We start from the raw sequence: 14,892 nt of genomic DNA, 5'->3' as shown, positions 1-14,892 counted from the left end.
TACCCAGGAGAGGGATTGCTGGGTCATATGGCAATTCTATTCTTAATTTTTTGAGGCACCTCCACACTGCCTTCCATCGTGGCTGCACTATTTTGCATTCCCACCAACTGTATACGAGGGTTCCTTTTTCTCCACAGTCTCTCCAACACTTGTTACTATTTGTCTTGTTGATGATAGCCATTCTAACTGGGGTGAGGTGATATCTCATTGTGGTTTTTATTTACATTTCTCTGATGATTAGCGATGTTGAGCATTTTTTCGTATGTCTTTTGGCCATTTGTATGTCCTTTTTGTAGAAATGTCTCGTCAGGTCCTCTGCCCATTTTTTAATTAGATTGTTTTTTGTTGTTGTTGAGTTGTATGAGTTCCTTATATATTTTGGATAGTAGCCCCTTATTGGAGGCATTGTTTGCAAAAATCTTCTCCCATTCAGTTGGTTGCCTCTTTATTTTGTCGATGGTTTCTTTTGCTGTACAGAAGCTTTTCAGTTTGATGTAGTCCCATTCATTTATTTTAGCTTTTACTTCCCTTGCCTTTGGAGTCAAATTCATAAAATGCTCTTTGAACTCAAGGTCCATAAGTTTAGTACCTGTATTTTCTTCTATGTAGTTTACTGTTTCAGGTCTTATGTTTAGGTATTTAATCCATTTTGAGTTAATTTTCATACATGGTGACAGCAAAGATGAATTTTAACTCTAAATCTAAATCTTAGCCACTTTTTTTTTCTATAGGTGAAAGCACTTAAAAATCAAACAACAGAATACTGTGGTTCGTTTTACAGATATTATGAGTAGAAAAAAAAAGTTCTTTTTTTTATTGTGGAAGAGGAACAGTGTGTACTTCCAGGACTTTTTCCAAGTCAAGTTGTTGTCCTTTCAGTCTTAGTTGAGAAGGGTGCAGTTCAGCTCCAGGTGCAGTTGCCATTGTTAGTTGCAGGGGACGCAGCCCACCATCCCTTGTGGGATTCCAGGAGTCGAACTGGCAACCTTGTGGTTGAGAGCCCGTGCTCCAATCAACTGAGCCATTGGGGAGGCAGCTCAGCTCAAGGTGCTGTGTTCAATTTTAGTTGCAGGGGGCGGAGCCCACCATCCCTTGTGGGAGTTGAGGAGTCAAACCAGCAACCTTGTGGTTGAGAGCCCACTGACCCATGTGGGAAACGAACCGGCAGCCTTCGGAGTTAGGAGCATGGAGCTCCAATCACCTGAGCCACCGGGCCGGCCCTAGAATATTCTTTATAAGAACTTATTTCATTCATTCTACAAACATTTAATGAGTACCATCAACGTTTGGGTAGTAGTTTAGCATTGTGGTTAAGTGTAAGGTTTGCCAGACGGACTTGGTTTGAATTATAGCCCTGCTACCTACTAGATATGCGTCAAAGTACTTCTCTAATCTTTAGTTTCCTCATATGTAAATGAACTAATGGCAGTACTTGTCTTGTGGTGAGGATTAAATAATTCATGTAAAGTGCCTGAAACATATTAAGTGGTCAGTAAACCACTTAGCAGTAACCGCAGGAGAGGAGGAGTTTGGGCCAGATAGTACGTGGGTGCTGGGAACTCAACAATGAACCAGAATGACAAGCAGCCCCTGCCTTCCCAGGGCAGACAGGCAAGGTAAGCAGACAAGGGAGACAAACAAGGTATTCATTGTTGGATAAGAAAAATATAGAGTTTTATGGAAACATGCAGCACTAACACGGAGAGGAAAGTCAGGGAGTTCCAGAAAGATTTCTTTGGAAAAAGCTCATCACAACCTGAAAAAGTATGTTATTTGCTGTGCATTATTTGGTTCCACCATTAGAATGTTAGTTGCATGACATCGGGGACATTGTTCATTGTGTTTGGTTTTACGTATCAAGCATAGTACGGTCCCTGGCACAGAAGAGGCATTCAAATACTGTGTTTCCCTGAAAATAAGACCTAGCTGGACCAATGGCTCTAATGCAGCTTTTGGAGCAAAAATTAATAAAAGACCGAGTATAATATAATATAATAAATATAATAGTGGGTCTTTTATTAATTTTTGCTCCATAAGAGCTGACGGTCCAGCTAGGTGTTATTTTTGGGGAAACACGGTAGCTGGTGGGTGAATGAATGAGTGAATGAAGTGACTCCTAGAGTGATAAGTAGGAGTTTACTTAAGGAGTATGACAGGGAAGGTTCCAGGTAGGTGAAACAGTGCATGAAGGCACTGAAGTGAGCAAAAGCATGGTGAGTTGGCGGAGGTGAAATATTAGGTTGGTGCAAAAGTAATTGCAGTTTTTGCAATTATTTTTAACCTTTTAAACCGCAATTACTTTTGCACCAACCTAATACAATTGAGCTGGAAAGTGCCATGAGAGAGAAGGTTGAGAAGGGAGCAGGAAACAAATCAAGTAGGCTCTTGTGAGCTATGGTAAGGGGTTTGAACTTGATGCTAGGGAGCAATGGGAAACCATTAAGGATTTTAATCAAAGGAAGTATATAATCAGTGTTTCTAAAAGTTCATTCGTTATTCTGTTAATACACTAATAATTCAAATCAATTTTAGGAGGAAAAAATGGAAACTACAGACAAGCATCGTTAGAAAAAAAATCACCTATAATCTTACCACTCAGATATGACCACCATTTGACTATAAATAACAAGCAAACTTTCTCAGCTATCTATTGCAGTGTAACAAATCATCCCAAAACCTAGTGGCCTAAAACAATGACATCATTTTTCATGAGTCTCTACGTTGACTGAGACCCACTGGGTGGTTCCTCTGCTCTTTGTGGTGTAGCTGAGGATACTCATGCAAACTCATTCATCCAGAAGCTTAGCTGAGGCTGGAACATCCAAGATGGCCTCTTCATCCTCAGGACCCTCTCTTTACATCACCTCTCATCTTTTCAGAAATCCAAGCTGAGCTTTGCAGCATGCTGGCTGGCTTCCAAGAGGGATAAAAGGAAGCTGCCAGTCCTCTTAAAGCCTAGGCTTGGATGCGCACTGAACTTCTTCCACTGCACTTTAATAGCCAAAGCCAGGCACAAGGCCAACTGAAATTCAAGTGTAATAGACTCATCCTCTTAATGGGAAAAGCAGCATGTGTGCACAGAAAAGGGAAGGCTCATTGGCTATTGGGAAAACTATCTACCATACAATCTGATTTGCTGAACACAAAGGCAGTAAGATGTTGCCCATTTCCTATACAAATAATTAGAAAAAATGAGCTCAAAAGTGACAAATGCAAACTACATGGTCTTTGTCCATATAAGACTCTGGTAAGTAGGTTACCTAAATAAGCTGACAATTTGCATGTGTACAAGGGAAGGTGGAAGGCAGTGGGACCATATCTAAAAACTCAGTATTGTAATGAAAGGAATTGGAGGGCACAGTCAGATCCTAGAAAAAGAAAATGGTTTAAAATGTTGCGAGAAGTATTCTGCAACCAATGCCTCTATAGTTAACTCCCTGAGTATTAACTCTGAGGGGGACCGGTGATTAAAACATGTTATTTGTCTAGTCTCACTTTCTGAAAGTCAATTCGGTGGAGACCAGGGACTGGGCAGAGTGAGTGATACTTCAGCATGCACAATGGCAGAAGCAGCAAAGTATACATACCACATCCTGGGAAAGTGCAGAATCAAAACCTGAAAAGCCAAATCTCTTGCCAAGTCAAAGAGTTACCAAAATGGTAGCCATCTCCTCACTCTGCTCTGAATGGGGCAGGAGGCTGAAATCTCAATCTTATTCATCAGTCCTGGGAAAGCCACCTGGTTGAACAGCCTGAGGCGGGCATTACCAGGCTTCTGGACTTGTTTTGTCTGAGTCTCCTGATAATGCCTCCAGAGAACGGATGATGCCTCTCACTTGCCTCCTCTTCCTCGTCCCCACTGCCCCTTAGTTCAGTCCTTCATCACCTCTCTTGGGTTTTTGTAGGACTCCTGACCAGTCTCCCTCCTCAGCTCTACCTGCTCCAGTCCATCTTCTACAAAACTGCCAGAATTACCTTGCTTAACACACATTTCCTAGCTCTAGGAAATGGCAAGGGAAAAAAAAAGCCAAGGACAGGTGTAGTGTTCTGATTAGGAAAAGACTTGTAGGTCATGATAAATTTATCCTGATTGAGGTATCTACTGAGGTATCTATTGAACAATTTTTCAGGAGAGACATACCACATTTGCATATTTCAAAAGGATATCCAGGTGGCAAGGGGATCAGGAGCAAGCCTGGAGGCTGAAAAATCACTGATTGTAGTAACCCTGCTGATAAAGACTGCAGGTCTGAAGGAGGCCAGTAGCAGAAAAGAGGAGACAAAGCAGTTACACAGTATAAATGAAATCATATCAATGATAAATGGTGACCTCCAGCAAAAAGGTGGGAGATGAAAATATCACCTAAGTTTCCAATTTGAGTACCGGGTTTCCCGAAAATAAGATCTAGCCGGATAATCAGCTCCAATGTGTCTTTTGGAGCAAAAATTAATGTAAGATCCAGTCTTCTTTTACTTATTATAGTAAAATGACTGTATCTTATATAAGACTGGGTTTTTAATATAATATAATAAATATAATGTTAATATAATATACTGGGTCTTATATTAACTTTTGCTCCAAAAAAAGCATTAGAGCTGATTGGCTAGATCTTATTTTTGGGGAAACACGGTAGATGGAATACCTTTTCACCAAGATAGGTATACAAGAAGAGCAGGTTTGGGAGTCATCAGAAACCTCCAAGTAGGATGGCCAGTTGTGAATGAACAGGTTGGGAACAAGGTAGAGAGGTCTAGACTAAATGTACTGAAAACAAGAAAGGGGAAGAGATGAAGCCACGTGTGGGCAAATTCATGCAGAAGGTCCAGTAAGAAAAGCAGTGAAACGCTGGAGGAACTGAACATTTCCAGATTTGGAAAGCCACAAGTAACTTTCACATGTCAACAAATCAAAATCTGAAAGCAGAATACATTGTCTACTATTTAGCATAATTATTTAATAAGTGAGGAAGGGTCATCCTGAAGCAGAGATTCTCCACTGGGAGAGTTAGAAAACTTGCCCGTATCTTCAGGGGAGAAGAGATATTACATGAAAACCACATTCAGTATATCTGATTTTCTAACCAACCAGAGAAAACAAAAGTTCTATAAAATCAAACTAGATGGGGAAACCTATGCCAAAAAACAAACAAAAAAAATTCCTACTTGGGAAAGAAGCCAAAGGCTTGGAAAAACAAGTCCACAGAGCCAGAGGCTGGCAGGATCCAGTCAGAACCAATAGCTCTGTAGTGCTTATTCACCAAGCAAATTTCTTTCTTTTTTCTAAGGAGGGCACAGTGGCCATGTGGGGATCAAACCGGCAACCTTGGTGTTATTAACACCACGCTCTAACCAACCAAGCTAACCAGCCACCCCACCAAGCAATTTTCTGATTAGAATTTGGCTTGTCTGCAGAGATTGTACCGATGGGCCAACCTGAGTATTCTGGTCAACTTAATACCTGTTGCCTTTCACTATGAATTAATAGGCCTTTTGTTTAATATGAATCCACCCCAGAGAGAGGTCAATTCTCAAATGAGATTCGCTTTTGGTATCTCCAAGGCTATGGGCCAAACTGTGGTGGGGAAGTATTACCTAGAGGACTTCTAGTAACCAGAGGGCTTACACTGGAGGCAATCCAGCCTCACTTTGTTTTCCCATTGAAATATGGCAAGCATTTTTTGGATGTGATTGCAAACAAGGAGTACGATTAATATTTTTATTTTGAGTTGTAATCTATTATTACTTCAAAAAGATCCACTTCAGAAAACATACAATGGATGTTGACTTACCATTAAAAAAGTAAGTCATCAATGTAGGGTTTATAATACAGAATACACAATAAATTATATTTACATGCAATGACTAGACTATCACACAAGGTAAAAAAATACAGTATTTTTATGTACATTTTTTCAGATTTACATTTTTATATACAGTTTATAAAGTTAAAAAAATTCCCTGTACCAAACTTCATGTGTACAGTTTATAAATCCCTACTCTTATGGCTGTACCACCATACAGATAAGCTTAAAACTACAATACTACACACACTTAATTTTTTTAACTTCATATTCAATCTTGGCACCCATATACTAATACCACTATTTTTGAAATGTGAACTACAAAGGAAATAAAACGTAATCATGCAGATTTTTAAAGTAAGAAAATGAGATAAAATGTGCTACTAGATCAACATTTATCAATGCCATAGTTACCCAGTTCTGTTCAACTTCCTGCACTGCTTTCATACAGATGCATGCAAAACTAGCAGATCATGGATTGTTTTATAACATTGAAATACTATAGTCTGACAATACTTAGGCATTAGGAATGCAACTATCTAACAACCGTAGCCTGTTGATTATTTCTGCTTCGGCAGAAACCTCAACTAACACATTACATACTAACATTCACAGAAATGACAGTATTATGCCTAAGTTTATGGTCTGCATCATATAGTAAGTGATCATTTGAAAAACAAAAACAAAAAAGGTGTTTGACATTTAAGAGTATATTCTCTGTTCTGAGAATGGGGGAGAAGGGGAAATCTGAGATAAACCATTGAAGGATTATCCATTGTCCCTGCTAAGGAAGCACTTGCACACTCCCAATCTGTTTAAATAAAGACACCTGAAGGCTTTATAAAAAGTTTAAGACTAGCTACACTATTCATCTTTAAAATTTCTTGAAAAGTAATAAATTGAAGGTATCAGCACCTTCCCTCCTCCCCCAAGTAGCTAAAGATCAACGAGAAAAATAAAGTGCCAATGTCTAAAGTACTGTTAATTGTTTCATAGGCACTAACCCATTTGATGGCTTAGGATTAAATATGAAAATAAGCCAGATCTGATCTGAATAATAAATAGAAGGTAGGTATTCCAGACTATGCAATTCCTGCCTAGATGGGGGTTGGACCAGAACACTACCTACTCCCCCACTTATTGCTTTGACACCTGTACACACACTTTAAATTCTGACACAAAACAATCAGATGTCTAAGATGGAAAGCACAATTTCTGTGCCACTTTAAAGTTGAAAAAGAAAGTGCTCTCTTGATCACTTGGAGGAGAGCTGCTAAGACTCTCTTCTCCACAACTCATATCTTCACAAGAGTCCTCACTGAAAGGAAAAAAGAGACAAAGAAGAAGATTCCATTATTTAGAATACATTTAAATGTGTTACAGGCAAAATAAAACTGCTTAACGAGTATGTCTAGTCTCAGGATTTTTATCTTCAAAATTAAAGCTTTACAGAGAGAAAATTTAACTTATAAGGACTTCCTAAAGTGAAGTCTATTGTAATCTCCTTAGAAAATACAGATTTTAAGAGATTTAAACAAATTACTATTCGCCAAATTATTATTCTTGGACCAATTAAAAACTATCAGCAACTAAATGTATTCTAAGTATTTTAAGTCCAATAAATGCAGACTGAAGACAACATTTCTCCTATCACATGGTTTTGCTCTTTCTTACATTAATAATTGCATCATGATACTTTCAAGAATCAATGCAAGAAACCAATAAGCTACGAAAATGGAACTTCTGGTCCTTTACCCCTATAGTATAAAATAATCTAACTTAATAAACAGAATAACTCATTTTACAAACAAAAATTAACTCTGAATAAGACAATAGCATTTTACAAAACTGTAAAAATATCTACAGAAACCTGCCACATTAGTGGTGGTGGTTCCCTTTATTTTCCAAGCTCATTTAACTCACTCATAGTTTCTTTCCATGTACATTAGGAATTCATACTAACATTGAAAAGCCCAGAATACTGTTTCACTTTTTTTTTCTTTCTTTTTTAAACTAAACTGTATTTCAAAGAGCAGAGATGAGAAACAACCAGTTTTTTAACAGGGAAGGAGTAATATGTCAGTCAGAGGAAAGACAAATACTGTATGATCTCATTTACATATGCAATCTAAAAACAAAACAACTCAAAAAATACAACTCATAGATGCAGAGAACAGACTGGTAATTGCCACAAAGGAGGTGACTGATGAAAGTGGTCAAAGGGTACAAATTTCCAGTTATAAATCCTGGAGATGTAATGTACAGCATGGTGTTTTGGCTTTCTTTCTTTTTTTTTTTTAAAATAATTAAATTATTACCTATTTTAATAATTAACTACTTCAGGTTAATTTTCTCACCTGAAAAAATGATGCTACTAGAGTAGGGGTTTTCTCCAATGCCTTATGATATTTCCAGGTTCCATTTTGAGCATAAAATCAGTAATACTTAGTCTGGGGAAGTCTAATTAGTCAAGGAACCTGCTTACCTTTCACTTTCATCAAAACAACCCCCCTCTGGTATCGTTGGCAGCTCTGGGACACTATAATAGCTGTTGTGGAGGTTCTGGGCTGTGCGCCTTGAAACAATCCAAACCAATTTCTTAAGATCTGGTTTGCAACATTCAGGAGAAGAATATTCGGCTAGGCATTTAGAAACTAACTCCCTCCAGTAAATGAACTCGGTGTCATTAACCTGGAAAAAAAATAGTTTAAAGAAGAGGTTACAACAGTGGTTCCCAAACCCTACTGCACCTTGAAATCACCCTGTACTCCTTAAAAAAAATACTGATGCCTGATTCCCACCCATAGGTTGCTATTCTTATTTAATTGACATGGGATGTGACCTAAGCATCAAGAGTTCCTAAAGCTCTCCAGATGATTCTAGTGTGCAGTCAAAATTGGGTAACTACTAGTTTAGAAGAGGCGCACCATAGGTATAAAAAATTCACAGGATTCAATACATAGAAAATTTTGCCTATTAAGAAAACACACTGACCTACAAACACTTGGTCTGGTAATAAATCAGTCATCAACGATATTCTTTAATAGTCTCAATGCAAAGGAATTTAACGTAACAGAGCACTGTTTGGATTGCCAAAAATATGCATTTACATTAAGATACCAGACATCCATTAATGGAGAAGTTAGCAGTGTAAGAGGAATTTCCCCCAAACAGGGGTAGTTCCTGCACCACTAGGGAGTGCCCCAATTTAGTTCAAGGAATCACATTTCATTGAAGATGTTTCCAGATAACATTGTTATAAAAGGTGGATTGAAACTAATACATTCATGATCAAACAAAAGCTAAAAGTCACCTGTTAAAAATAAAGTACAAATACTTTCACCACGAACAGAGGATAATTTTTTATCCCCATGGCCTCCATTTCCACCAAATCCAGCTACATCTTGACCCCCTTGCATTCTGGTTTCTATCACTCCCTTCTCCCTCTACTGACATCACCTCCCGGGTATCCAGTGACCCTCTTCAATTCTCATTATACTGCACCTCTTACCAAAATCAATTCTCTTGACGACGTCCTTCTTGAAAACCTCTTCCCAACCTGACTTCCCAAGTACTCTTATTTTTCTAGGAGACCTTCCCTTACTTGGCTCCTACTGGGGAAACTGCCATCCCCCAAAACCCAGAATTTCAACTAATCTCTATGCAAAGGACTCCCACAGGTTTCTTATGGTTTCAACTATTATTTCCTCATAAAAAATTTCAATTCTTGATCTCCAACTATGATTTATCTTCTGAGTTTTTATTCCAGACTGCCAAGTATCTGCTAGACATTTACCTACCTGGAAGGTAAAATCATACTTCTTTGATCACAAACTAAATTCTCTCAAATTTTCTTCAATAGTACCAATATTCTCTCCATCACTAGGTCCAAATCTTGGACATTTGTGACTCCTTGCCCTATTTCCACGCTTGGCTTCGAAAACCACTGTTTAAGTTGGATATCCTCACTCCTGCTTGTGACTATCACCTAGATAGAATATCTGTCTACAAGCCTACCCTAAAATAATTCCCAAACCCTTCTAGTACACCGGCATCCTGGCCATAAGCCTCTGCTTCCCAAACTTCCACTGTCTAAGATTCTTTTGATTCAACCAGGCTCTCAGTCATAGTCTATGCCTCTCTCATAGTTTGCCTCACTTCTCTGCTAACAAAACCCAAAACTACTCCCTATGTTCAGTATTATCCGACACTCAGACACAGAATAATAAATGACAACACACCACCTCATGTTAAGCCCCATATATCTCCAACTAAGCTGTTAGTTTAAGAAAAAGGACTGTGCCTTTTGTTGTTTTATATCTCTTTACGATTACAAAAACTTACTGGGCTGCCCTGAGGGGTTTAAAAAGAAAAACATAGCTGATGTTATTCTGGTAATGCTACTAATGGGATGATTCAGCCTGAAGGCCGCAATGGAACACCATTAGTGCATTTACTAAGTCTACTTCCTAGTATGCATTTTAGAACAGTGTGCATGGGGTAACATAGATAACTGTATTACCGAATGGAAAGAATACTACATCAGAATGCAGAAAGAAGCTAGGCTAAGTGACTGCTTTCCCTTCCAGCTTAATACTGTCTGGGGCAAGGCTGCATTTTGAGAACTTTAACACTTGAGATACAAGAAAAAAATGAGTATAAAAGTTAAGAGCCCCATAAAGTGTTACTTAATTTTTAAGTCACCACAGGGAGAAACATAAAATATTAGGGAGGAAACTTGCTTTAAACAGTAAGAACTGAAGATATTTACCTTGGAATGTTTTTTCACAAGCAGAAGAATTTCCAATAATTCAATAGATTGCAAAGTTTCTACTTCCAAATTGAGAAGGCACAAGGCTAATACAGATGGCTACAAGAAAAAAAAGTCAGAAAAATAAATATATATATTTTTAATTCAAAATAGAAACTGAGACATATGTAAGAAATTGACTTACTTTTGCTTTTGAAAAAGTAAGTCGGCAGTTGCAAGCTTTCAGCTGAGCTTCTAGTTTATCAAGGCTCAGTATTTCTTTCCTATGTAACAAAAAGAAAGGACAAAATATTTATTAAATTTGCAAAGATTTAAAAGATTTTAAAGTCTTGCCATTAAAAGTTGAAAGTCTGGAGATGGTAAAAATATAAATTTCATTGGCATTCCAATTCTTCACTGTTAGCAATAGCAATGCTAAAGTACAAAATTTTTATTTTGAATCCCACTGACCTTTCTGAAGTATGACAAAGTACAATAGTATGGTATAAGTGCAAAAAGTTTAAGGCAGTAGTAGCTTCCAATTCATAGTGCAATTTTTCTGAAATTATTTTTTCCATCCGTTTTATGTCAGAAGCAGTACATTTACATTGACTAATCCGGATTACATCATGAGTGGATGGAATATTGCATTCTTCTTCAACTATTCTAGCAGCCAGCAAAAAACAACAGACTCCAATGCAAGACAAATGTTTAGGTTTCACCTAGAAAACAAAAACAAAAGGCTTCTTCTAACAATTGTCACTTTGATTTAGCAAGCAGACACTTAAAATAATATTGTAATAATGCCCTTCCTGTTTAGGCAGAACACAATCAAGTGGCTTCCCTGTGTTTATCCTTACCCACAATTATACTTAATCATTTTCACAATTTCAACTATCTTAACCTCCCTTTAAAAAAAGGCATTTTGAGCATTTAAATTACTTAATTTAAATGCAGGTAAAAATAATTTTTAATTCAAGTTCAAAATCTAGGTTTCTAAACTGAATATATTTTGAATTTCAAACTTATGAAATTCATAATACAGTAGTACCATCTCCCCCAAAATAACAAAGTTTTCAACACCTAGAAAATATATTACTTTGGATATAAAAACAATACGTTCTTTTTTATCTACTTGTTTTTTTTATCTTCTTATCTATTTATGTTTAAGAATCATTCCATACTTTAATGCAAATTTGCCCAAGAGAAATATCGCATCAGTTGTGCAGACTGGAGCGTATGTAAAAACTGCCATGGACAGATGGCTGCCCTTTTCTTTTCAGCGCCCTGAAAACTGACCCAGCAGCTGACATCAATCCTATTGGCAGAGGAATCACCACATTTTTGTAACAGTTGCTGGTAATTGTTAATAAGACTGTGGCTCCCTGCTTTGAAAAGACTTCTCATAGGGCTGGCAGTAGGTCACCTTTAACAGACTGCTATACTTCCACTTATGTTTCAGTATTTAAAACATCTAGCCTCCCACAAAATCATGATGGGACATGAAAATATGAAAACCTTATTTTGAGGACTGTATACATCTATAGAGAATACCTAAAAAACAGTAGTCTTCATTTTGTCACATCTTCAAAGAGAAGGTATGTAACAGGTATAACAAAACCTAACTTAAAATACAACAATACATTTAATTTTGTAGTCTCTTAATCTAGCACTCAAGATCACAATTCCAATTATTAAAAGTATTTATATATAGTGACATAATATATTCATTTGCCAAATATTTGTTGAATCCTTCTATAATACACATTGTACTAGGCACTGGGTATAGAAAAATGAAGATGTATTTATAAAAATGATTAAATACCTTCATAAGAGCCAAGAATCTGTCCAAAATATTAACCGCCAGGACAAAAGTTTCAGTGCAAAATCCAAAAAAGTTAGTTAAACTCCTTAAGTCTTCTACTTTGGCATTTCTCAGTCTTGAACACAAAGTGTTATCATTCTGCAATAAAAACCAAGAGCCAAAGTTTATGATTTTCTTAGAACTAAACAGATAATACACTGATTCAAATAATTTTTTCCTTAATCTTCAAGAATACGTAGGAAAGAATGGTATCACTTAACTAAAGTGCTATACTTTTTCAGACACAAAACGTGTATATGTCATTGCTTTTTAAAAATATACATCATAAAAGAGCTTTGGCAATTCGATATAAAGTGAATTGTTGCCAGTGGGTTATAGCAAATATAATTCAATTTCCCTATAATGGACATAGAGGGTTCCTTGCTCGTTTGGGGGGTGAGGGGTTGTTTGTTTGTAATCATTTAAGAGCCTACAATAAATTTTTCACAGGCAGAGGGTATTTCCACAAATGAACTGCTCAATTCCCAGGGAGTCTCCCACCCAGAAGCTGCACTGGGAAGCCACATTGGAAGAAACACTTCTCTAGATTTAGTATCACTCTCATTCTTAAAGCTGGACCCAATATTAAGATTTCTTTTACTACTCCAGGAAGACCAATTTTGGTCTTAAGAAACCTGGGAGCCTTTAGTTTTAGTTTTGATTCAACTGAAAAAAAAAAAAAAAAAAAGCTATATCCTCCCCAAGTCCTATCAACTGTTTGAGCAATTTATCTTTTCTGGAAACTTACCTCCGAGGTAGCCTCGATTAAGCTCAACCCCTTTTCTCGAGGTTGGAATCTCTGTTCTTGTTCTAGGTAGAGGTTCAACAATCCGAAGAGCTGGACCTCTTCACGACCCGCCCCCAAATCCTTCATCTGCAGCAAAGACACCAAAGTTAGAGTGCATCTCGGGGGAGGTGTGGGAGGTGGAAAGAGGGCAGAAAAGAGCTGGTGCCAATACCTCCAGCGAGGGGCGCCCCAGCACACCCGGGCGAGGAGCGGGTGAGGGGCTCAGTCACGTCCCAGGGCGAGCCTACCCTACCACCAGGGAGGTGTGGCATGGGGAGGAGCCGCGGTCACGTCCGCGGGCCAGCACTGGGTCAGACCAGCCAGCCCCAACTTCCCTGCCGTTTCACAAACAGGAAACCTCCCCGGGCGGCGGTGTCCTGAGGGCCCGCCCCACCTGAAGCTGCGGGGAAAGGGACTTCTGCCCGGTAGAAAGCACCGGGGCCAACGACTGCAGCGGGTTCTAGAGGTGCGGGCTTTGCACAATAGGGAGGAAGGGAGAGAAAGTCTCGCGACTGAACAAAGAACCGGAGGGAGGAGACTCCGGAGCCCCGCCCCTCCGGGAGCCCGGCTCCAGAAGCCCCTCTCGCAGGAGTCCAGCCCCCGAGCCTTCCCCATCCGCTTCGGCAGCACCTACTCCGGATGTACCCGAATGACAAAGACCCCGGTCCGAGAGAGCGAAGGGGTGGCGCGGCCCACCCAGTGAGGGACAGAAGATCAGCGTCCCGACAACACCAGTCCAACCACTGATACCGGGTTCCGCAACTGTGCGGAGTCCCGGGGCTGTCAATTCAAGAAGCACCACCCCAGCGAACCGTGGCAAAATGGGGAGGGCGGGGGGCATAGAATTGTCTTGAGCCTCCTCGACTCTCCATCCATCCCACCAGCATGTCCTCAAATCCAGGCGCCCATTCCCCCGAAGCTGGGGCTGAGGGCAAGACCGGAGTCGCTCCAGGGGCTGATGATGGGTGGGCACTGTATTGCAATCCCAACCCCCAAGTCCTGACCGTGAACAAAGAAACCCCGCGATCCCGGGTGGGCCGACTCACCGTGCCGAAGACGCGCCTCCCCCGACGCCCGCTGCGTCGCGGTCCGGAGGGGACTGGGCGCGGCGGGGGTGTCCGGACCTGTCTCCGAGGTCGAGGACCCGCCGCCTCAGCGGTCCCCCGGGACCAGCATCCGACCCCTTCCCCCCGTCACCGCCGCCGCCGCCGCCGCCGCCGCCTCACAGCCCTGGCTTCATCCCGCTCCCTGCGCGCCCACCTTCAGCTGGAGCGCTGCGCCGGCCCCTCAAGCCCAGCCCCTCTACCGGCACCGCCGCGGCGGCTAACACCGAGGCCCAACCAAACCCCTTGTTTTTGTTTTGAGTTTTCGACACCCCCAAGGGGGCGGGACACGTGACTCCCCGCGGAGGGATCCTTCGCTGCCGCAACAGACTTTGAAAAAGAGTTCCGTCTCTCATCACAGTCCTCAGCCGGTTTTCTAGCCTCCTCAGCTCGATGTTACTTTATCGAGCCACTCCTCCTCGCTCTCCATTGCAGGCAGAGGGTGGAATCTGGGCGTCGGCTTTGTTCTTCGATGGATCCCGAGGGGAAAGGAAAGGGAATGATAGGGTTGCGGGGCGGAAGGAGATAGTTTCTGGTCGCTTTGCACCTTTTAAAGGTCCCTGATTTGTTTTGTTTTCTCCGTTTTG

General features: G+C 40.2%; 1 protein-coding gene across 2 annotated transcripts; it reads right to left on the bottom strand.

The window, feature by feature from the left end:
* Window positions 1-5,702: 5,702 nt before the first annotated feature.
* On the bottom strand, window positions 5,703-14,572 carry CCNG2 (cyclin G2). 2 transcript variants are annotated; one of them, XM_019720264.3, is made up of 8 exons: window positions 14,249-14,572; window positions 13,164-13,289; window positions 12,377-12,514; window positions 11,023-11,273; window positions 10,757-10,835; window positions 10,573-10,671; window positions 8,287-8,492; window positions 5,703-7,119 (listed from the first exon to the last, which is right to left on the bottom strand). In XM_019720264.3, the coding sequence occupies exons 2-8, from the start codon at window positions 13,287-13,289 to the stop codon at window positions 6,996-6,998; spliced, it is 1,023 nt and encodes a 340-aa protein (XP_019575823.1). In that variant the 5' UTR covers window positions 14,249-14,572; the 3' UTR covers window positions 5,703-6,995. The 2 variants fall into 2 exon arrangements, with proteins under 2 accessions (XP_019575823.1, XP_019575831.1); XM_019720272.3 differs by lacking the exon at window positions 14,249-14,572 and adding an exon at window positions 13,375-13,514.
* Window positions 14,573-14,892: the final 320 nt, after the last annotated feature.

This window comes from Rhinolophus sinicus, chromosome 1 (assembly GCF_057876585.1).
Source record: "Rhinolophus sinicus isolate RSI-liver-muscle chromosome 1, RSI-T2T, whole genome shotgun sequence".
Classification (NCBI taxonomy): Eukaryota; Metazoa; Chordata; class Mammalia; order Chiroptera; family Rhinolophidae; genus Rhinolophus; species Rhinolophus sinicus.
This window is presented reverse-complemented; position numbering and strand designations above follow the sequence as displayed.